This window comes from Rutilus rutilus, assembly GCF_951802725.1.
Source record: "Rutilus rutilus genome assembly, chromosome: 20".
NCBI lineage: Eukaryota > Metazoa > Chordata > Actinopteri > Cypriniformes > Leuciscidae > Rutilus > Rutilus rutilus.
Genome location: NC_140225.1, coordinates 34531777 through 34556235, shown reverse-complemented (window position 1 = coordinate 34556235; position 24459 = coordinate 34531777). Strand labels below are relative to the sequence as shown.

Genomic DNA, 24459 nt, shown 5'->3' with positions numbered 1-24459 from the left:
TAATTTACTTGTCCGAAGGAACAAAAGCCCAGCATGCAGAGCTCGCATTCATTTAAATCATAGCCTTCTGAAGTTTAATAATCGTTATTATCGCTATTCCTGTTTTTTCCTCTCCAAATTTAAGACCTCTTGAAATGATAATTAAGACTTTTCTTGTACCATTTCAGATATTTAAGACTTTTTATGACCTTAAATTGGATCAAACTAAAATGTAAGACTTTTAAGGAGCCTGTATCAATTTGAATTGGAGCAACTCAAGAAATGTTGTCTTCCGCTGTGGTATCGCCATCGCTGCTGAAGTTGTGCATACTTGTCGAAGCTGTGCTGTGCCATCCGGGCGATGAAGGACGCTTCTCCGACGACCTGTGCCATGCGTCCCAGAGCCTCGCCCGCCGCGCAGCGCAGGATTGGGTTTGGGTTGTCCAGCGCGCCCATCACCAGCGCCAGAGCCGACTTACGCACCTCTTCTGGACCCAGACTGCTCTTGTTCTCAGCCAGACCCTGCACAAACACACACAAGCCCATCAACAATCATCATTGCTACTCTTAAACTACTCTACTGTAGGTTTATGAACTACACAACACTTCTGAAACCTTGAGAGCGCTCAGCACTGCAGTGAAGATGTTTAGCTGGACGGCCTGTTGACGGACTCCTTTAGCTTGTTTAATGCATTCGGCAAAGTGATCCAGCATTTGCAACCTGGAATAGACAACAGGACATGAGATAAATCCCAAGCAATGCTGTGAAACGAGAGGAACGGTAATGCTACGATCTCATCCGACCCAGACATTGTTGAAGCAACTTAATCACAGCCTAGCAGAACATATGCTACCGCTCAAAAGTGTGGAACAATTTAAATTGATTTAATGTTTTTAAAAGAGTCTCTTCCGCTCATCAAGGCTACATTTATTTTATCAAAAATACTGTAGAAACAGTGAAATATTATAATCATGCAAATCAGCTGTTATAAATTATTATAATGTGAATATACAGTAAAGTGTAATTTATTCCTGTGATCAAAGCATCATTACTCCAGTCTTCAGTGTCACATGATCCTTCACAAATCACTCTAATATGATTTGCTATTTTTTTTTAGGATTCTTTGATGAATAGAAAGTTCAAAAGAACGGCATTTATTTGAAATAGAATCTTTTGTAACATTATAAAATGTCTTTACTGTCACTTTTGACCAATTTAATGTGTCCTTGATTAAGAATATTAATTTATTTTTAAAATAATCTTACTGACTACAAACTTTTGAATGGTAGTGTGTCTGATCTTTAATATACAGCTAGACTTACTACATATGCGTTACCCAAAATGTCACATGAAATACAGAAAGAAAGAGAAAGTAAAACTGTCATTGCATAATGCACTCTCATAGGACAAAAACTAAGAAATCTGGCACTATTACTTTTAAGATTTCAAGAGTTTTTGTAAACTAATGTGTGCCAGCAGCTTGCCTCACCTCCATTACCCATGATAATATTATTTCTCTGCTTCGATTATGACTCAGCACATGGATCTAGTGAATTGTTTTAAAGATGTGATAGTTAAAAACTAGTGCTGGGCAATGATTAATCGTGATTAATCGCATCCAAAATAAAAGTTTGTGTTTACTTATGTGTGTGTACTGTGTGTAATTATTTTGTATACATAAACACACGCATGAATGTATATATTTAAAAAAAACAGTATGAGCACAGTGAATGAACGCACCTGTGTTTGAAGGAGACGTGAGGAAACACGACCCCGAACAGGGCGACGGAAGCGTCGATCACGGACACGCCGAGCGGGAGTGGACCGGGCACGGCCTCGCCCACAGGAACACGCAGGTATATGGAGGACGGGTCGTGTTCCAGCGCGCCGCTGCCCGACGCACTGTTCGGCTGAAGCTGAGGGACACACACACACACCAGGGGAACCATTTAGAATCATATCCTCATCTGCATATCATTTGCATATGCATATTCATCCACGTGATGCCATGTTTAACGGTAGAAGACATTAGGAAAATATGAGATACGGATGTGCGTCACATTACATTGATAATCATTTAGTAGCCGATCCTTGCCTTGTTTTTGAATAAATCAATCAAATAGTATAAAATACAATTCAGAGAAAGTTTATCTCAATCTTTTCCACTGGCCAAACAGTATTTTTAATTGCTTTATATTTTTTAATGGAAACAGATAGGCCTTAATGTACATTATTGATCATTATTTGCGTGAAAATATTTCCTCAGGCCACGAGTTCTGCTGTTATCATGCGCTAATCAAACATTAAAACATCAAAACACAGCATGCCTCAGGAAAAGTGTTCAAAAGCAGCACATCCACTACAAATATTATTTATTAGAATATAAAAAAATGTTGTAACTTCTTGGTAATGATTACTGCAAAAAATGCTTCTCTTACTTAGGATTTTTGTCTTGTTTCCAGTCCAAACATAAAAAAATTCTTAAATCAAGATGCATTTACTAGATGAGTAAAATGACATAAGACATTATGTCCTATTTTCTGGAGAATTTATATAAATAATGTAAGTTCATGCTTAAAAAAGGCAAAATAATCTGCTAATGAGGTAAGAAAAATAATCTTAATTCAAACAGACACACGATTATTTTTCTCACCCTATTGGCAGATAATTTATCTTTTTTAAGCATGAACTTACATTATTTATACAAATTCTCCAGAAAACAGGACATAATGTCTTATGTCATTTTACTCATCTAGTAAATGCATCTTGATTTAAGAATTGTTAGATATTTGGACTGGAAACAAGACCAAAATCCTAAGTAAGAGAAGCATTTTCTGCAGTGAAGGACACTGGCTTCTGCATCTCACCTGATCCTCGATGGACTTGTGATCGGTTTCCTGAAGCCAGGAGCCCATCAGCACACTGTCGTCGTAATGGCACAGCGAGCGCAGCAGAGACGTGGTGGTGTTGGCGGAGTTATCCGTGAGCGTGAACTCGGCCACCAGCTCGCGCAGGAGAGCGTTAAAGCTGCCTTCGTAAGTCTTGGGCGGCAGCAGAGCCAGTATATCGTAGAGTCGCAGGCGAACCATGGCAGCGCTGGCCTTCAGATGAGCTCCGTGAACCTTGATCACTGCAGGAACACTGCGACACAACACTACACTCAAACACACTGTACTGTGGAAAATATAATCAAGTCATTTATCAGTCCTCACTCAAACACAGCAAAAATACAGTCTGAAGATACAAAAATCACAGCCAGTCAGAACAAATTTGATGTTTAAGGTACAGTGGGGTCTGTGAGATTTGTTAATGCTTTTAAAGAGGCTCTTCTGCTCACCAAGGCTGCATTTATTTGATCAAAAAGACAGTTAAAACTGTGAAATATGATTACAATTTAAGAGCTGTTTTTTATGTGAATATATAGTAAAGTATAATTTATTCCTGAATTTTCAGCATCATTACTCGTCTTCAGTGTCACATGATCCTTCAGAAATCATTCTAACAAGATGATTTGATGCTCAAGAAACATTTATGATTACATGTGGGCGGAGTCTCTCTGCAAGCACACTGCACTCGCAAACTAAATCAATCATAAATCACAGCCAATCAGAAGAGTGTGTGGGTGGAGTCTCTGCAATGCTCAATGTTGAAAACTGTTGTGCTGCTACAGATTTGTCTGGAAACGGTCATACATTTTTATTTTTCAGGATTCTTTGATGAGTAGAATATTCAAGAGAACAGCAATTATTTGAAATAGAATCTTTTGTGACATTATAAACGGTCACTTTTGATCAATTTAACACACAGCCTTGCTGATTTTCCTTCAAACTAACAGAAACAGTGCTGAGCACAGGCACCGGCATGTCTTTACTGTAAATCCTGCACTGCATCACACTCACTGGGACATCATGGTCATGGCGCACTCGATGGGCGTCATCAGTCTGCGGATCACGTCCTCCGTCAGCAGCTCTGGACAATGGGCCACAAAGCTGCGCATGGCTGTGAGGAAGCAGAAACATGATGTTTTCCTGATGCGTGTGATAAACAGAGCAGAGAAAGCCATGCAGGGATGATGCGAGGTGTTTTACCGCACAGGGCTCCGGCGCGGCCCTCCAGCATCACCTGCCAGCTGAAGGAGTCTCCTCTGGCCTTCTCCGCCTCCAGCTCCTTCTGGGAGCGAGGGAACACGTTACGCCACAGCAGCAGCATCTTGGGCAGGTGGTAACGCACTAAAGCCGGTCCTGAGGAGATGAAACAACACGACTGCATATATTACTGCCATCATGTAAATGCTATTAGGCCAGAAACACACTGTGCTTCTGAGCCTCTTCATATTTCAGGAGAGATGCTTCACACCGTATTCTAATTAGACGCGATGCAATAAGATTCCAGTGACATCAGTTTGTCCACATCTGATGCAACATGACTTCGAGATGGGACAAAATAAATAACAGCCAATCAGAAAGGTGTGTGGGCGGAGTCTATCTGCAAGAGCACTGCATATATACGTTGCATCCGCACCGCCAGTAGGAACTCTGAAGTGACGTAAACTGCGCTCGTTGTTGTGACTTATTTTGACGGCGCTGAGAACGCAAGAGCCTGAGCAAACAAACAGCGCTCGCATTCTCCGTGTTCATTAGTTTACGATCTGTCTAACAGTCCTTTCTAATACGTTATTAGACAGAACTGTTATACATAGAAAGTGGACAGTAATGAAAAGTTATTAGCGTATGCCGTGTGGTTGATATCCAGTGTTGCTGAGCAGAAATACATAATCAGGTTTCTCTTGGTCTCCTCAAAGTTCTGTTGGATTTTCTCCTCAGCGTAAAGATTAAGAGGTCCATCTATCACTGTTTTCCATGTTCGTAGAGTTAGTTTCTGGAGTAAATATGTAGGCTATAATCTGTGTTTACATGGCTTTTTTAAAAAGCGAGTGCTGGTCTTTGCGTACATTCGGCCAATCAGCGAACACTAATGTCACGGATGGTTCCTATAGTGCTGGTTTAGACCGACTCTGGAGGAGGAGTAAATTAGTTCCTCCAAAGGAGTTCCTAGAGCTAAAATCGTTCCTAGTTCCTGCGGTGCGAACACGCCGACATCCGGGAACTTCCTCTAATAGTTCTAGGAACTATGAAAAGGTTCCTCTGGTGCGAAAGACCCTATAATGTGGCAAGTAGCCGTGTAATAAGCAGGATTATATACATCCTTCATCCCGTACACGTTTACAGCTGGAACGCTGAACACATGGATGCAAGAGCCAATGTTAAGAGCTTATGTGATGAGGGGATCTGGTTGCTGGACTCACCTAAGGTCATAAGAGCTCCTAACAGCAGCCAGCCGGCTTGAGTCCGCTGGAGAGACAGACGGCTGTTCTGTGCTGCCGATCGCAGCAGATCCTCAGCTATACTCACCACCATCTGAAACACACCACTCACAGTCAGGCTCTGTTACAGCACTCAGATACAGGTGCTTCTCTACAGGAGTCTGTGATAGCAGCTTCTATTTCTTCACGAATACACATTCTTCTAATACTAAACATTAGAGGTGTAACAATATAATCGCAATACAAAAATGCAACAATATGTATAGACTCAGACTGGGATCGGGAGGGGAGGCAGTGGAGACTCAGACTGGGATCGGGAGGAGAGGCAGTGGAGACTCAGACTGGGATCGGGAGGAGAGGCAGTGGAGACTCAGACTGGGATCGGGAGGAGAGGCAGTGGAGACTCAGACTGGGATCGGGAGGAGAGGCAGTGGAGACTGAGACTGGGATCGGGAGGAGAGGCAGTGGAGACTCAGACTGGGATCGGGAGGAGAGGCAGTGTAGACTCAGACTGGGATCGGGAGGAGAGGCAGTGGAGACTCAGACTGGGATCGGGAGGAGAGGCAGTGAAGACTCAGACAGAGATCGGGAGGAGAGGCAGTGTAGACTCAGACTGGGATCGGGAGGAGAGGCAGTGGAGACTCAGACTGGGATCGGGAGGAGAGGCAGTGAAGACTCAGACGGAGATCGGGACTCAGTGGAGACTCAAGCCCCGTTCACACTGCCAGCGACACGCAGCGACAAAGCGACATGATCCCATTCATTTCATTGGAGCGCTGGCGACTTCTGGCGACACGAGCGACAGTGACCGTTGGCGACAGAATGTGGGCGCGTCAAGCGACACGAGACGTGCGACAAAAGTTCAGAAATTTCAACTTTATGCAAATGAGAAGCGATTTTCGCGAGCGACAACCAATAGGAAAGAAGCCTTTCAGTGGAGCTCTGCTCACGTCACCGTCTCAAGTGCAGGCAAGACAGAAGAGTTTGAGGGCGATTTCACTGTTTTATATGATTTGACTGTAAGTAACTAACCACAAACATGGATATAATAAAATGATGCATGGAAAAGAAACTGTCGACAGTCTCAGTTAGTTTAATTCACACATTTAGTTCGAGTTTTGTAATTTTGATTTGTCGATTGTTAATCCAGTAGGCTAAATGGTTTAATCCACTGAACACTGCTGTGGCAATATAAAAACACTCTCCCAACAGCTTGCTGTTTCTTTTGAGCCTAACTCCTAGTCAAATTAAAATGATATAGTTGTATATATGACTTGTGATGGTATTTTGTATAGATATGGCCAGACGTGCAGTCTACCAGTCACATTAGAGCGACAGCACTATACCAACGCCCACAAGCGACTTCACAGTACAGAGACTAGCGACATACAGCGACAAAGTCGATGGCAGTGTGAACGGGGCTTCAGACTGGGATCGGGAGGGGCGGCAGTGGAGACTCAGACTAGGATCGGGAGGGGCGGCAGTGGAGACTCAGACTAGAATCGGGAGGGGAGGCAGTGGAGACTCAGACTGGGATCGGGAGGGGAGGCAGTGGAGACTCAGACTGGGATCGGGAGGGGCGGCAGTGGAGACTCAGACTAGAATCGGGAGGGGAGGCAGTGGAGACTCAGACTGGGATCGGGAGGGGAGGCAGTGGAAACTCAGACCTTGCCCTTGGAGTGTGGGATGCCCAGAGGACACTGATGGACTCCTCCCAGCAAAGCCGCCATGGCGAAGCTGTACCCGCTCACGGCCTCGGGCGAGTTCTTCAGGTTGTTGATGCACTCGGCGCAGCGGTCCAGCAGAGGCGTGAGCTGGTGTGGAAGAGCGACAGAAACGCAGCGCAGACACCAGGCAGCCGACAGACGAGCCGCCATACTCGGGTGCAGCAGCACAGACGTCACCGTCTCCAGAAAACCTGCACACATCATCACAGGCGTCCAGATAGTGAGCCGACTACACTGCTAACAGTTTGACTTTAAAGAAATCCAAAACACTTCTGTCTCTCCATTGAAAGTCCATGTAATCAAAACTTTCAAACTACAAAAGTTCATAAAGAGATTGTAAAAACTCCACATCAAATATGGAAAAAGAACAGTGAAAACTTGCCATCATAACATCACCTACAAATTCCATATTTATACCAAATAATGTAGTAATCTCTATTTATTAATCAAAAAAGAAAAGCTTAATCATAAGTGGACGTTTCAAAATGCTAATGACCCAAAGTATACAAGCAACAAGGAAAATGGGAAAAGAAACGGCTCAGAAGAAAGAAATGGAGCATGTTGGGACGCATGGATTCTCAGACAGTGATAATTACACATCCCTAAAATACAGTATTTCTGCCAATAATGGCACTAGAAAAGTGCTACTAAAATTAAGTGTCAGGGTGAAATTTAGGTTGAGCATCCATGGTAATGAAACATAAATGTACAAAGACTTTTGATAAACATGCCACCTGGGATGTTTGTCTGGTTCTGTACCCGACTGCTACATGTTGTGGTTATGTGCATTTCTCCTACCGACGGACGGCTCCAGGATTAGCGGGGAGGCCGTAGCGCTCAGACTCTGGACCAAACTGCCCAGCTCCTTCAGCGCGCACACCATCACATGCTGACTAGCCGACACATCAGCGGCTCCGGCACGGCTCTCGCTGCTCGGGTCGTTCACCACCGCCTCTGTGTGGGAGAGAGCACAGTCATGAGCGTCTTCATTCACACGGAGCGATCGAACACTCATCGCTGTCAGGACCAGTGTTGGGGACGGTTACTTTTAAAAGTTGTGTGTTACAAGATTGCGTTACTCCCTAAAAAATAACTAATTGCATTAATTCCAGCCGCTCACTTGCTTCATTCTTGAACGAATCAGGCTTTTGAATAAAACGGTTGTATGAATGATTCAATGACTCACTTATTAAGACTTGTTTTGTTTTTTTTAAACAAAAATCACTCTTAAAAATAAAGGTTCTTTATTAGCATCGATAGTTCCATGAACAATCTTTAACATCCATGGAATCTTTCCATTGCATCAAAGTTTTTTTTAGAGTGGAAAAAGGTTCTTTAAAATGTTGAACAAATCAGGCTTTTGAACAAATCGGTTGTATAAATGATTTAATGACTCACATATTAAGACAGTGACTTGCTGCCATCAACTTAAAAAGTAAATAAAAGGTTCTTTAAAATATTTAAAAAAAAATGTCACACAAAGAAAAACATGGTTCTTTTAAGAACTGATCAATGAAAGGTTCTTTTAGGAACCAAAAAAATTGGATCCATTATTTTTAAGAGTGTGACATCCTATTATTCTTATTAAATTTATTAATTATATGTAAGAATTTGACATAAAATATGCATATCTAATAAGGATTAGTGCTGTGCAGCGATTAAGCGCATTCCAAAATAAAAAGTTTGTGTTTCCATAATACATATGTGTGTTTAGTGTATACTTATTTTGTATATATAAATACACACACATGCATGTATATATTTGAGAAATATTTCCATGTATACTGTATATATATTTATGTATAATTTATATTATATATAAATATTTGATATATAAATAACTAATTTTTCTTAAATATATACATGCATGTATGTGTATATACAAAATAATCATACACTACACACACACATATATTATGGAAACACAAATAATTATTTTGGATGTGATTAATCGTTGCACAGCCCTAGAAAAAAAAGCCCAATAACCGAGGACAAATTTCAGACACATGGATGAGCATCACTGATTGTGGATTACTCTTATGATCTCCATCTTACCCACAGCTCTCATCTGTTTGCTGATGGCCAGGCAGATCTCCTTGGCAGCAGCGATTTGAGCTTTCTCTCCCAGCAGACCTCCCAGCGTCGCCCGCAAGGCGAAGGACACGCAGCGGCGGGAATACACGGCCTCCACGTGAGTCTGTGTGGCGCGCGGGTGAGCCACCAGCTCCAGCAGATGAGACAGAAACACTGCAAAGTTACGCTCCAGCCACTGGCCGCCCAGAGTCGTGACGAACACAACATACGCCTGCACGAAGAGACACCGATGAGCAGATGATTACACATGTAATGCAGTGAAGAAAACCTTCTGTTGCTTTATAGTTTAAAACAGAGAGTTTGGTCATGGCTGAGATAAACCCACAGTATAGAAAGAGTTATTATGCCAAACACCAGCTCATCAAATCATCATGGAGAGCGTTAAACATCATTTTTGTTTAAAGTCCCCCTGTAGTCAAGCATTTTATCTCTCAAAACTCATCTTTGATCACCAAAATGACATATTTAAATGTTTTTTTCCTTGAAAATAATGTCTTCATGCCTTAAAATATCTTGAATGTAACTCGACACCCTTGCCTCATTAAGTATTCGCGGTTCTATGAATATGCAAATGAGCCCCGCCTCCACTCACTCACTCAGCTCAGAGATCCACTGGTTGACGATCACACGTTGATCTGATTGGTTACAAGGTAGTTTGTGACGTCAGAAACACCAGCGATTTCAAAGCGTGTGTTTGAGACTGTCTTTGGTTCACTGCAGTTTTAAGGAGGAAATACTCAGCAATGGTGTCGACTTATGAACTTACACATGCTTTGTCTTAAAGCACATTAAAAACAGCACATAGACACATAAACAACATTAAAAGCTGGATTTTCACCACAGGGGGACTTTAACTCTCAGGTTCCTGTAATCTTGAATCAGAATAAGTTCCTCTTGCAGCATCTCTTCTCTTCTCTGATGATGTGGGCGGGGCAACCTGTCACTCACATGAGATCAGCCAATAGCAGACCACAACCATCCAATCAATTCCCCACAGACACAATCAAGCCCCACCCACATTTGTTCTTGTCACAGAAGCGTTTCACTCTAATATACAACACAATAGAGGAAGAAAAGACTGTGTCTGAATATTTTTACTCCGCTTACATGTCTGTATGCACAAATGTTAATGGTTTCAAACGTTGGTTATGTTCTTGAAGTATTTCAGTGGCAGATCTGGTTCCCTGCATGACATCTGCATTTATCTGTATTGTACATACATACATAATTATATGAAATCTAAATAAGAATTTGTGTTTAACTGTTTTACTAAGAATCAAAATGATAGGGACAGACCAAACGAATTGCCTGTGAGTGAGTGAGTGAGTGAGTGAGTGAGTGAGTGAGTGAGTGAGTGAGTGTGTGTGTGTGTGTGTGTGTGTGTGATAGCTTCAGCCTCACCTGAGTGACTCCGACGCGCACCTCTCGACTGACCGAGGCTCCTTTGAGCATCTCTCCTCCACTCTTCAGGAACCCTGATCCTCCACGCAGGAACCCTGTGGACATCAGCTCCAGAACCTCCTCCAGAGTCGCTCGCTTCACGTTCTGACGCATCACTACACACACACACGTGGCATACAGTCAAACCAAAACTTATTCAGACACCATTTTGATTGATATTTACTAGTGTGTGCAGGACACTATAGTTAATTTATGTGAATGAGGAGAGCAAAACAAAGTAAACTGTGACATATTATACCCAAATATTCTTCATACAGCGACTACAGTGACCTTTATAAACATTTGGGAGCAAAAATGATTTAGACACTTTGACCTGATCATGTTTTGCTGAAGTGTGTTTTCTTTAATTGACCTTTCGCCGGCCCCTCCCCCAAAACGGCCATTGTCCAATCACACATCATAGCAACCGTTACTATGTGAGCAGGTCCGACAAACATTAGCAAGATGGTGAAGCGTGCGCCCACGGCGTTTGTAAATCGGACACTAGATACCCCGAGAGATTGTCTGGAGGAGTTGTGTTCTTTCCATTCCCAAAGCCGAAAACACAACGTGAGCGATGCCTACAATGGATAAAACAGTGTGGACGGCCCCACTCCCAGTTAAATGTGTCGAACATTACGAAGCATAAATATGTCTGCTGGCTGTGGTGTCGATGGCTACTTAAAGTTTTTTTTGTTTTGTTTTTCTGATCTGAAAAACTATCCTATCTGTTACTCAAAAAACATAATATTGTCTGAACCGCGAGTTTTGTGATCTGTTGTCCCCCTAATAAATATTATGGTAAGTGCATTATGAAAGACAATCAATGAAAGTTATTTAGATGCAAATTAAGGCTATGTCTGGTTAAACAGTTATTGTGTGATTTCGTTTATTGTGCGTTGTCAACTTGAAGCATGAATTTGAGAAAGAAAATCATTTTTGGAAGAAAATGCACCACGTACTTTTGTCAATGATATAAGTTCTAGCTAAAAGATTGTAAAAGCTTTCAGTTCACCCTGCCTAATTGTAGTTGAAAAGTCAAATTAAGCTTGATTAATGATATACTGTGACTGATCAGATAAACTACAGCATCGAGAATAACTCCCATGTGTTTTGCAGCATTTAAAATTTTAGTCATAGTGTGTTATGCGAAAAAACACACATAAGAAATTATTGCTGACAGCACTTTTATTTTCAGAGAGTTTTTTCTTTCACTCAAAAACACAACAGTGAGTGTCTTTTAATGCTTTTAAACACTTGTTTTCTTGTTCTTTGTCATATCACAAATGATGTGTATGAACACCGGTAAGCATTAGCCTCGATAGAGACGTAACGTTAGATAGTAGTCGTGTCTCCTTCATTGCGTATTTTATATTTTGAATATATCCCTCCATTGCATACTGTAACCCCGTTTGCCTCGATCTGGAGGATATCGCGGAGGTATTGCTCCAAAAATGGTCACTGACACGCACGGGTATACCTCTTCCCGTCATGGCAATCTGTCGCGCTGGTCGTGATTGACCATTTGTTTGTCGGACGTAGCAACAGTAACTAAGGTGGGCGGGGCTCGGCGAAAGGTCAATTGCTAATGCTCTTTTCACACACAGACTGAACAAAATGAAGCATTGCTTGGTGACTGGTTGAGCTAAACTGGTATTATCTAATTGTGTAGTTAAATTTAACAGCTGACAGATATTCAACATAATTCATGTGTGAGACAGAAGGATGGTGTGTGTATCCGGACAGGTGTGTGTGTGGGCAGGTGTGTGTGTGTGTCCGGGCAGGTGTGTGTGCGTGTGTGTGAGTGGGGGCAGGTGTGTGTGTGTGTTGTGTGTGTCGTGTGTGTCCGGGCAGGTGTGTGTGTGTCCGGACAGGTGTGTGTTGTGTGTGTCCGGACAGGTGTGTGTGTGTCCGGGCAGGTGTGTATGTGTGTCCAGGCAGGTGTGTGTTGTATATCCGGGCAGGTGTGTGTGTGTGTGTGTGTGTGTATCCGGGCAGGTGTGTGTCTGGACAGGTGTGGGTGGGTGTGGGTGTGTGTGTGTGTGTATCCGGGCAGGTGTGTGTCTGGACAGGTGTGGGTGGGTGGGTGTGTGTGTGTGTGTGTGTGTGTCTCACCGGTGGCCTGTTTGGGCATGAGCGCGGTGGCCATGGCGGTTCCCAGCAGTGAGGACACAGCAACACGCACACCGTACGTCGAGCCCTCCAGAGCCTTGAAACACAGAGTGGCCACGTTCTCCAGCTCAGTGGTCCAGATGAACACAGCCTCGTTCTGCAGCTCTAGCAGACACTGACCAAACACATCATCATCATCATCATCATCATCATCATCATCAGGCCCAATCACAGTCAGCTCTAGCAAACATCATTTCACAAGATCTGTGGATATTCGACTCGATAAAGAGTCTCTTCTGCTCACTAAAGCTGCATTTATTTGATCTAAAATACTAAAAACACAGTAAAAACAGTGAAATATTATGATAATGTAAATCAGCTGTTCTCTATGTGAATATACAGTAAAGTGTAATTTATTCCTGTGATCAAAGCTGAATGTTCAGCATCATTACTCCAGTCTTCAGTGTCACATGATCGATGATTTGATGATCAAGAAACATTTATGATTATTATCAGTGTTGAAGATTTCTGTGTGAACTGTGAGGGTGTATGAGCATGTGTGAGTGTGAGTGTGTGAGTGTGAGTGTGTGTGTGTGTGTGTGTGAACCTCCTCACCTTGGCGACGGCGCAGCGGACGGCCATGGATCTGTCGGTGAGCATCGAGCGCGTGTTCTTATAGATGTCTCTGTGACACGAGGCCGCCGCTCCACCGAGACCACTGAGAACTTTCTGCAGACTCAGCAGGATCTCGCCTCGACCCTGAGCCTGAAACACACACACACACACACACACACACACACACACACACACACCGCAGCTTGAGAAACTGAAGGAGAGGAATAACAGGTCAGAGCTGCACTCACACACACACACATAGAGCTGCTGTACCACTGCACTCTTCACACACAAACACACACACACACACTGTACCTCTGCACTCTTCACATACACACACACACACACACACAGTACCTCTGCACTCTTCACATACACACACACACACAGCTGCTGTACCTCTGCACTCTTCAGGGCTTTCAGGAGGTTGTTGATGGTTTCAGGGAAAGAGCTGCCCAGCATTCGGCCCATCCGCTCGTAGAACGCCCCGACACACGCCACCGCAGCACTGCACACAACACACACACACACACGTCAGAGTGAGTGAGTGTCAATATGTGTGCGAGTGTGAGTTTGTGTGCAACTGTATGTGAGAGTATATGTGAGTGAGTGAGTGAGTTTGTGTGTGAGTGTGTGTGTGTGTGTTTGTGCAAGTTTGAGAGTATATGTGAGTGTGTGAATATATGCGAGTGTGTGAGAGTGAGTGAGTGAGTATGTGAGTGAGTGAGTGTTTGTGCAAGTTTGAGAGTATGTGAGTGTGTGAATATATGCAAGTGTGTGAGAGTGAGTGAGTATGTGAGTAAGTGAGTGAGTGTTTGTGCAAGTTTGAGAGTATGTGAGTGTGTGAATATATGCGAGTGTGTGAGTGTGAGTATGAGAGTATATGTGAGTGTTTGGAGTGAGTGAGTATGTGAGTGTGTGAGTGAGTGAGTATGTGAGTGAGTGAGTGAGTATGTGAGTGAGTATGTGAGTGAATGAGTGAGTATGTGAGTGAGCGAGTATGTGAGTGAGCGAGTATGTGAGTGAGCGAGTATGTGAGTGAGCGAGTGAGTATGTGAGTGAGTGAGTGAGTATGTTAGTGAGTGAGTATGTTAGTGAGTGAGTGAGTATGTGAGTAAGTGAGTGAGTGAGTGAGTGAGTGAGTGAGTGAGTGTGTGAGTATGTGAGTGAGTGAGTATGTGAGTGTGTGAGTATGTGAGTGAGTGAGTATGTGAGTATGTGAGTGAGCGAGTGAGTATGTGAGTATGTGAGTGAGCGAGTGAGTATGTTAGTGAGTGAGTGAGTATGTTAGTGAGTGAGTATGTGAGTGAGTGAGTGAGTGAGTGAGTATGTGAGTATGTGAGTGAATGAGTATGTGAGTGAATGAGTGAGTATGTGAGTGAGTATGTGAGTGAGTGAGTGAGTGAGTATGTGAGTGAGTATGTGAGTGAGTGAGTGAGTGAGTGAGTGAGTGAGTGAGTGTGTGAGTATGTGAGTGTGTGAGTATGTGAGTGAGTGAGTATGTGAGTATGTGAGTGAGCGAGTGAGTATGTGAGTATGTGAGTGAGCGAGTGAGTATGTGAGTGAGTGAGTATGTTAGTGAGTGAGTGAGTATGTGAGTGAGTGAGTGAGTATGTGAGTATGTGAGTGAATGAGTATGTGAGTGAATGAGTGAGTATGTGAGTGAGTATGTGAGTGAGTGAGTGAGTGAGTATGTGAGTGAGTATGTGAGTGAGTGAGTGAGTGAGTGAGTGAGTGAGTGAGTGAGTGAGTGAGTGAGTATGTGAGTGAGTGAGTGAGTATGTGAGTGAGTGAGTGAGTATGTGAGTGAGTGAGTGAGTGAGTGTTTGGGCAAGTTTGAGAGTATATGTGAGTGTGTGAATATATGCGAGTGTGTGAGTGTGAGTATGAGTATATGTGAGTGTTTGGAGTGAGTGAGAGAGTGAGTGTGTGAGTGAGTGAGTGTGTGTTTGTGCAAGTTTGAGAGTATATGTGAGTATGTGAATATATGCGAGTGTGTGAGTGTGAGTATGTGAGTGTTTGGAGTGAGTGAGTGAGTGATGAGTGAGTGAGTGTTTGTGCAAGTTTGAGAGTATATGTGAGTGTTTGAGTGAGTGAGTATGTGAGTGAGTGAGTGAGTGAGTGAAAGTTTGAGAGTATATGTGAGTGTGTGAATATATGCGAGTGTGTGAGTGTGAGTATGAGAGTATATGTGAGTGTTTGGAGTGAGTGAGTGAGTGAGTGAGTGTGTGTGCAAGTTTGAGAGTATATGTTAGTGTTTGGAGTGAGTGAGTATGTGAGTGAGTGAGTAAGTTTGAGAGTATATGTGAGTGTGTGAATATATGCGAGTGTGTGAGTGTGAGTATGAGAGTATATGTGAGTGTTTGGAGTGAGTGAGTGAGTGAGTGAGAATGAGTGAGTGAGTGAGTATGAGTGAGTGAGTATGAGTGAGTGAATGAGTGAGTGAGTAACTGCGCACACTCACAGTTTGGTGGGTAAGTAAGCAGCAGTGTCATCTTTGCTCCTGATGATGTCATTGCACCGGTCGAGTGTCTGGAAGACGGTGAAAGTGTCGCCGATGGAGTAAAGCACCGCCAGGTTCTTGGAGAGCAGCTTACGAGTGGGCGGCCCGGGGGAACTACTGATCAACCCCGTCAGCTGCTCCACCAGCTGCTTCTGCTTCTCCTTCACATCCACCTACACACACACACACACACACACACACACACTGCTGATCAACCCAGTCAGCTGCTCCACCAGCTGCTTCTGCTTCTCCTTCACATCCACATCCATCTACACACACACACACACACTGCTGATCAACCCCCGTCAGCTGCTCCACCAGCTGCTTCTGCTTCTCCTTCACATCCACCTACACACACACACACACTGCTGATCAACCCCGTCAGCTGCTCCTTCACATCCACCTGCGCTCACACACGATCAGATCACACACACATCATGGGTAACACACACTGCACATGCATACACACACACACACACACACAACACTGTACTGTGTGTTCACTGTTCAGCATTCATCTAATATTATCAAAAGGAGAGTTTTCCCTCTGAGCGTTCTTATAGATATCTCTGTGACAGGAGGCGGTCGCTCTACCGTGAAACACACACACGACAGCTTGAGAAACAGTTACATGCTCACACAGACACACGCACACTCTCACAGACACACACACACACTCATTCCAAAATCTCAGGTGAAAATGGTCATTTTGACTCCCTCTACAAAATAGTGAATGAATCAATAAATATACACCCATTACGTTTAATATGTCGGCTTTCATCTTCATTTATGTATTTCTTTCACGAGATGAAAATGAAGATGTTTAGACTGCTTGAGTTACACAGAATGATCTCAGATCAGCAGAAACTGCAACAACAGCGTAGAACACATTACAGAAACACAAGTCCTGAAGGAGTGTGCAGGGAATAAACATGATCAACGCCTCATACCGGCCTCAGATCTGGAGACACTACACATCAAGAACTCTGCAGAGTGTCTGATCTAACAGAGAAGCAGAAGTTATTTAAAATGTATGTTTATATACAATTTGTGCTTTTACAAACACTTTGTGCATGTATGTTGATTAGATTTTATAATTACAGTTATAGTCGTTCAGATGAGAATTTAGTCCAATTCATTTACTGAGATATTTGATATAAATGATGTGCGTTTTATGGTTAAAAAACACATTTCCCTCATATGTGTAAAAATGGCTAAATATTACTCATTATTTAGAGGCAAACGCATGTGTTTCTCCGTGATCGTTTACCTTGTTAGCGGCGATGAGAACTTTATCCAGGAAGCGGAGCCACTCGAAGATGAAGACGGCTCTCTTGGCCTCGGTGACGTGAGCCAGAGCTTCTTCATTCAGCAGCAGACTGTGGGCCAGCTCCATACTACACCAGTAACACACAACAAACACAAGAGGAACCAGTCATATTCAGGAATCAATACAATACATTATACATTCAAATAAATAATAATAATAGATTTAAATAACAAATACATAATACTGTACTTGTTATTTACACACACATTGTACAAATAAATAAGTAATAAGAATCAATGAAATAAACAAAAAGATTAAAATACAAAATGATATAAATAAATAATATTAGAACATTTTCTTTTTAATAAATGAATAAATAATAGATTCAAATGAATTATAAAAGTTTTATTAAAAAAATAGATTAAAATAAATAATAAAATAAATAAATAAACAATACACAGCACAGTACTATAGCGAGTAATAATATTTTACATATTTATAGGCTAATAATATGTCTTTGTCACAGTATAAATTGGGTCTTTACACATACATTTAGCCTATATATCTGCCTTTTAAATGTAAGGACGGGGTCCCTCGCACGAGAATGATCATATGTGGCATATTAATGTTTGAACACCCTGTTCTAATATTATAAAATGAAAATATGTCAGATATTGCGTAAAATTGAACAGCAATCCTTCAGTCACATATGAATGACATGCTAAACTTGGCAGCTAATATGACAAACATTCACAACTAAACACCGGGAAATGAGGTATACATTTATCGAGAACAGACTGTCAATTATGACACGCGGCGGGCTGATATAATAAACTAGATTTAGATTATGAAGTTAGCGTTTATCTTACCTGTTTTCTTGCGGTGATGATGTGTGTTTGTATTGATGTTGGCGGAAGGGTTAATGCAAGCGAGTCACTTCCGCCTTCACAGCCAATGAATGGAAAGAATGCTGTCACGTGCGTGGAAGTGAACGTTAACTTCCTCCAGGGGGCGCGCGGATGTCTGGACCATAGACTGTAGGTCTGGACATCATAGGATGGACATTCAAATGTATTTTATGTTTAATAACTGAAACATAATCCTTTCCACAGGTTATTTCCAACATGAAAATCCGCCCAGCGATAAATGCAATTATTTTTTATGAAATCCTCTACACTGTAATCGCTTACGAGTCATTGGTTTATCAGCCAACGCTGAGTAAAATAACAGAGGCCACGTGACTACGTCATTCTGTGGCGTAATCGGGGCGCGTTCACGTCGTTTTACATGGTAAATATTCATAGACAGTAAATATATATCCAGCTAAAAGTGTGTTAGAGAGGTTTAATTTAGATATTGATTCATGTGATTTTGTTCAATAAAAATAAAATCTATTATCCATCTGTTTTGTAATTGTATTTTTTTTTTTGTTGGGTGGATTTGGAAATTTTCATTAGAAAGAAAGAAAATGTTACAATAATTTTTTAATGTATTTTTTCCAATGTAAGCAATAATAATAATATGTTACCTTTTAATGTACGAAAATTTCACATACACAAGAAGAAATGGTCTAAATGTATTCATTTTCTTCAGGAGACTATAAGGATTATTGCACCATTCTGGAGAACACTGTCAACAAGAAAGCAAAAATCAGACTTTTGATAGTGAGATTATGACATTTGTTTTATTAATTAATCAATTTGTGCACTCTGGGATGTTTTTTTTTTTTTTTTTTTTTGGATATAGGCTATTAATATGTGAATTATGTTTACTATATTGTATACTATTAAAGTTTGTTGGATAATAATAAAAAAATAATAAAAAATAAAATAAAAATGTTCTCAGAACTTTAGCTAACTGACACGGCTGGACGGAAACACTGAGAGCCCAAGAGCACATCAGTTCAAACTATTTATTGGACAAAATAATCAAAGTAAAAGGAAACAGTATTTAATCAGACAGCTGAGCAAGGGGTGAAGAGATGATGACAAATATAACAATACTTGAGAGGCTGGAGAGTGAAAACTCTCTGGCAGAGAAGGAAGATAGAGAGGGAATCTAGTGTGAGAAATCAAGCGAGAGGGGAATCAGGAGAGAGAGGTGTGCAAGAACACCAATCACAATGTCAAGTCAAGTCTCCTTCATTTATACTGCGCTTTTAACAATATAGACTGTTTCAAAGCAGCTTTACAGCGATAATAGGAGATAACAGAGACTGTTTAGGCTTCACAGCAGGCTTCAATAAAGTTATTGTCCAGAAAAAGTTAGTTTTGCAGCACAGCTGTGGTGCGGTGGGAATATACTGGGAAACATAACAGACAAAGCAGGAGGAGCGATGATCACACTAACCTTCTGACAAGAGCCTCTCAAACTTATGAACAGCATACAACAATTAATACATTGTTTGTTCAGAGTTATCTGGCCTTTCATAATGCTCTCAAAGCATTATCACAAAAACATACATTGTTTATACAATGTTTGTTTTTTTCTGTAATGTTTTAGTTGTGCATTTGTCTAACATGTTTTAAATGTTACAACTTATTTCAGAACGTTGAGAGAACATTTAAAATTATGAAGGATGATAAAATGGAATATTCCCTTAATGTTTACATTACCAAGAAAAGAAAAAAAAATTTTGAATGTTTTGAACATTCAGAAATAATGTTTTCATAACTTAATAATTTGCCAAACTGCTTGTCCGATGTAGGATGTAACATCCTTTTGAGTTACGATGTTAAGGCTGGAAATTTAAATAAATTCTCTACAATAAACAGAACAAATAAAACACGTAGACAGACAGTAATGTAGACAGTAAGTTACAGAAGCAAAGTATAAATGAGACTGAGAAAGATGAGAGACAGAGACAAGAGAACATATAGCAATGAAGGGGGCAAACACAAATGTCATGACTGTGAACTGCAGAGTAACTGCAACAATGAGTAATTAAAGACATATCTAAATTATTTTAGTCACAATGGTGGAAAAATCTCAAATACCAACATGATTTACTTGCTAATCACTTTTGGCCAATAGATGGCGCTGTTACCAAACTGATGTTGAGTGGTCAGTGTGAGGAGAGAATGACTCACAGAGTTTGGTGTGGATGAGTTTCAGGGTTACAGCCTCAGAATCAGCTTGGCATCAAAACGTTTTTAAAGTCCCCCTGTGGAGAAGATCCAGCTTTTAATGTTGTTTATGTGTCTATGTTGTGTTTTTAATCTGCTTTAAGACAAAGCATGTGTAAGTTCATAAGTCGACACCATTGCTGAGTATTTCCTCCTTAAAACTGCAGTGAACCAAAGACAGTCTCAAAAACACGCTATGAAATCGCTGGTGTTTCTGACGTCACAAACTACCTTGTAACCAATCAGATCAACGTGTGATCGTCAACCAGTGGATCTCTGAGCTGAGTGAGTGAGTGGAGACGGGCTCATTTGCATATTCATAGAACCGCGCATACTAAATGAGGCAAGGGTGTCGAGTTACATTCAAGATATTTTAAGGCATGAAGACATTATTTTCAAGGAAGAAAACATTTAAATATGTCATTTTGATGATCAAAGATGAGTTTTAAGATGAGATAATGCATGATGATTTGATGAGCTAGTGTTTGGCATAATAACTCTTTCTATACTGTGGGTTTATCTCAGCCATGACCAAACTCTCTGTTTTAAACTATAAAGCAACAGAAGGTTTTCTTCACTGCATTACATGTGTAATCATCTGCTCATCGGTGTCTCTTCGTGCAGGCGTATGTTGTGTTCATCACCACTCTGGGCGGCCAGTGGCTGGAGCGTAACTTTGCAGTGTTTCTGTCTCATCTGCTGGAGCTGTTAATCCTGGAGCCGTCCATCGGTAGGAGAAATGCCTTTTCTTTTTTGATTTATAAATAGAGATTACTACATTATTTGGTATAGATATGGAATTTGTAGTTTTTTTGGCAAACGTCCATATCTCATTCAACCCTCAAAATTCTTTCCTTATTCATACATTTATACATTACATATATTTAAAATGTTATTCCAAACCTATAAGACTTTTATCTTCAAAACTTATGAAACTCAACTTCGATATTTTTAATGAAATCTGAGATATTCCTGTCCCTCCACAGTCTGTTCACACAAAACTCTGATGCTTCAAAACGAGACGGTAAAATACATCCATATTGAATGGAACGCTTTAATCCAAGTCTTCTGAAGAGACACGATCACTTTATATGATTAAAAGATTTAATTTAGGCTTTTATTCACATATAAACATAATGTACATAGAGCTCATCAAATATGGTAAACAAAAGCTCGGGAACCAATGAGGATTGTTCAAGCAAAAAACGGTTGAGCTTCCTTTTTCCATATTTGATGTGGAGTTTTTACAATCTCTTTATGAACTTTTGTATTTTTGTACAAAGTTTTGATTACATGGACTTTTAATGGAGGGACAGAAGTGTTTTGGATTTCTTTAAAGTCAAACTGTTAGCAGTGTAGTCGGCTCACTATCTGGACGCCTGTGATGATGTGTGCAGGTTTTCTGGAGACGGTGACGTCTGTGCTGCTGCACCCGAGTATGGCGGCTCGTCTGTCGGCTGCCTGGTGTCTGCGCTGCGTTTCTGTTGCTCTTCCACACCAGCTCACGCCTCTGCTGGACCGCTGCGCCGAGTGCATCAACAACCTGAAGAACTCACCCGAGGCCGTGAGCGGGTACAGCTTCGCCATGGCGGCTCTGCTGGGAGGAGTCCGTCAGTGTCCTCTGGGCATCCCACACTCCAAGGGCAAGGTCTGAGTCTCCACTGCTTCCCTCCCGACACTGCCTCCCCTCCCGATCCCAGTTTGAGGCTCCACTGCCTCCCCTCCCGATCCCAGTTTAAGTCTCCACTGCCTCCCCTCCCAATCCTAGTCTGAGTCTCCACTCCCTCCCTTCCCGATCCCAGTCTGAGTCTCCACTGCTTCCCATCCCAATCCCAGTCTGAATCTACACTGCCTCCCCTCCCGATCCAAGTCTGAGTCTCCACTGCTTCCCCTCCCGATCCCAGTCTGAGTCTCCACTGCTTCTCCTCCCGATCCCAGTCGATCCCAGTCTGAATCTCCACTGCCGCCCCTCCCGATCCCAGTCTGAGTCTCCACTGCCTCCCCTCCCGATCCCAGTCTGAGTCTCCACTGCCACCCCTCCCGATCCCAGTCTGAGTCTACACTGCCTCCCCTCCCGATCCCAGTCTGAGTCTCCACTGCCTCCCCCCCGATCCCAGTCTGAGTCTACACTGCCTCCCCTCCCGATCCCAGTCTGAGTCTCCACTGCCTCCCCTCCCGATCCCAGTCTGAGTCTACACTGCCTCCCCTCCCGATCCCAGTCTGAGTCTCCACTGCCAGCCCTCCCGATCCCAGTCTGAGTCTTCACTGCCTCCCCCCCGATCCCAGTCTGAGTCTACACTGCCTCCCCTCCCGATCCCAGTCTGAGTCTCCACTGCTTCCCCTCCCGATCCCAGTCTGAGTCTCCACTGGCTCCCCTCCCGATACCAGTCTGAGTCTCCACTGCCGCCCCTCCCGATCTCAGTCTGAGTCTCCACTGCTTCCCCTCCCGATCCCAGTCTGAGTCTCCACTGCCTCTCCTCCCGATCCCAGTCTGAGTCTCCACTGCTTCCCCTCCCGATCCCAGTCTGAGTCTCCACTGCCTCTCCTCCCGATACCAGTCTGAGTCTCCACTGCCATTAGTGTTCGCTGATTGGCCGAATATACGCAAAGACCAGCACCCGCTTTTTAAAAAAGCTGTGTAAACACAGATTATAGCCTATATATTTACTCCAGAAACTAACTCTACGAACATGGAAAACAGTGATAGATGGACCTCTTAATCTTTACGCTGAGGAGAAAATCCAACGCAACTTTGAGGGACCAAGAGAAACATGATTATGTATTTCTGCTCAGCAACACTGGATATCAACCACACGGCATACTCTAATAACTTTTCATTACTGTCCACTTTCTATGTATAACAGTTGTATCTAATAACGTATTAGACAGGAGTGTTAGACAGATCGTAAACTAATGAACACGGAGAATGCGAGCGCTGATTGTTTGCTCAGGCTCTTGCGTTCTCAGCGCCGTCAAAATAAAAATCACAACAACGAGCGCAGCTTACGTCACTTCAGAGTTCCTACTGGCGGTGCGGATGCAACATATATATGCAGTGCTCTTGCAGATAGACTCCGCCCACACACCTTTCTGATTGGCTGTGATTTATTTTGTTCCATTTCGAAGTCATGTTGCATCAGATGTGGACAAACTGATGTCACTGGAATCTTATTGCATCTCGTCTAATTAGAATACGGTGTGAAGCATCTCTCCTGAAAAATGAAGAGGCTCAGAAGCACAGTGTGTTTCGTGCCTAAAAGCATTTACATGATGGCAGTAATATTAGCAGTCGTGTTGTTTCATCTCCTCAGGACCGGCTTTAGTGCGTTACCACCTGCCCAAGATGCTGCTGCTGTGGCGTAACGTGTTCCCTCGCTCCCAGAAGGAGCTGGAGGCGGAGAAGGCCAGAGGAGACTCCTTCAGCTGGCAGGTGATGCTGGAGGGCCGCGCCGGAGCCCTGTGCGGTAAAACACCTCGCATCATCCCTGCATGGCTTTCTCTGCTCTGTTTATCACACGCATCAGGAAAACATCATGTTTCTGCTTCCTCACAGCCATGCGCAGCTTTGTGGCCCATTGTCCAGAGCTGCTGACGGAGGACGTGATCCGCAGACTGATGACGCCCATCGAGTGCGCCATGACCATGATGTCCCAGTGAGTGTGATGCAGTGCAGGATTTACAGTAAAGACATGCCGGTGCCTGTGCTCAGCACTGTTTCTGTTAGTTTGAAGGAAAATCAGCAAGGCTATGTGTGTTAAATTGATCAAAAGTGACCATTTATAATGTCACACAAGATTCTATTTCAAATAAATACTGTTCTCTTGAATATTCTACTCATCAAAGAATCCTGAAAAAAAAAAAATGTATGACCGTTTCCAGACAAATCTGTAGCAGCACAACAGTTTTCAACATTGAGCATTGCAGAGACCCCGCCCAAACACTCTTCTAATTGGCTGTGATTGGCTATGATTGATTTGGTTGCAAGTGCAGTGTGCTTGCAGAGAGACTGCACCCACATGTAATCATAAATGTTTCATGAGCATCAAATCATCATGTTAGAATGATTTCTGAAGGATCATGTGACACTGAAGACTGGAGTAATGATGCTGAAAAAACGCTTAAATATGTAATTTTGGTGATCAAAGATGAGTTTTAAGGGATACACTTATTGACTATGACTACATCGGCATGGTCTGAAGATGATCTGAGACGATTTTATGAAATTCGGATGAACTGTCTAGTACGAAGTAAAAAAAAAGTAAGGTTTGTT

General features: G+C 42.5%; 2 protein-coding genes across 3 annotated transcripts in view; one reads left to right on the top strand and one right to left on the bottom strand.

Annotated features, from left to right (window-relative positions):
• LOC311279971 (HEAT repeat-containing protein 5B-like) overlaps nucleotides 1-18006 on the bottom strand; it is a 42027-nt gene extending 24021 nt beyond the window's left edge. For both annotated transcript variants that reach the window (XM_084391821.1, XM_084391820.1), the window contains exons 1-17: nucleotides 17934-18006; nucleotides 17065-17191; nucleotides 15756-15967; nucleotides 13691-13799; nucleotides 13292-13441; nucleotides 12680-12851; nucleotides 10526-10680; nucleotides 9086-9335; nucleotides 7829-7984; nucleotides 6971-7221; nucleotides 5286-5397; nucleotides 4069-4221; nucleotides 3880-3979; nucleotides 2848-3121; nucleotides 1721-1896; nucleotides 595-700; nucleotides 311-501 (exon numbers count right to left, since the gene is read on the bottom strand). In XM_084391821.1, the coding sequence (XP_084247947.1) occupies nucleotides 311-501; nucleotides 595-700; nucleotides 1721-1896; nucleotides 2848-3121; nucleotides 3880-3979; nucleotides 4069-4221; nucleotides 5286-5397; nucleotides 6971-7221; nucleotides 7829-7984; nucleotides 9086-9335; nucleotides 10526-10680; nucleotides 12680-12851; nucleotides 13292-13441; nucleotides 13691-13799; nucleotides 15756-15967; nucleotides 17065-17190 (2693 nt within the window). In that variant the 5' untranslated portion in view covers nucleotide 17191; nucleotides 17934-18006. The remainder of the gene's footprint in view (nucleotides 1-310; nucleotides 502-594; nucleotides 701-1720; nucleotides 1897-2847; nucleotides 3122-3879; nucleotides 3980-4068; nucleotides 4222-5285; nucleotides 5398-6970; nucleotides 7222-7828; nucleotides 7985-9085; nucleotides 9336-10525; nucleotides 10681-12679; nucleotides 12852-13291; nucleotides 13442-13690; nucleotides 13800-15755; nucleotides 15968-17064; nucleotides 17192-17933) is intronic.
• Nucleotides 18007-23317: 5311 nt separating this feature from the next.
• LOC311280282 (HEAT repeat-containing protein 5B-like) lies at nucleotides 23318-23892 on the top strand. The gene is made up of 2 exons (XM_084392309.1): nucleotides 23318-23653; nucleotides 23743-23892. The coding sequence occupies exons 1-2, from the start codon at nucleotides 23533-23535 to the stop codon at nucleotides 23844-23846; spliced, it is 225 nt and encodes a 74-aa protein (XP_084248435.1). The 5' UTR covers nucleotides 23318-23532; the 3' UTR covers nucleotides 23847-23892.
• The last annotated feature ends 567 nt before the right edge of the window (nucleotides 23893-24459 follow it).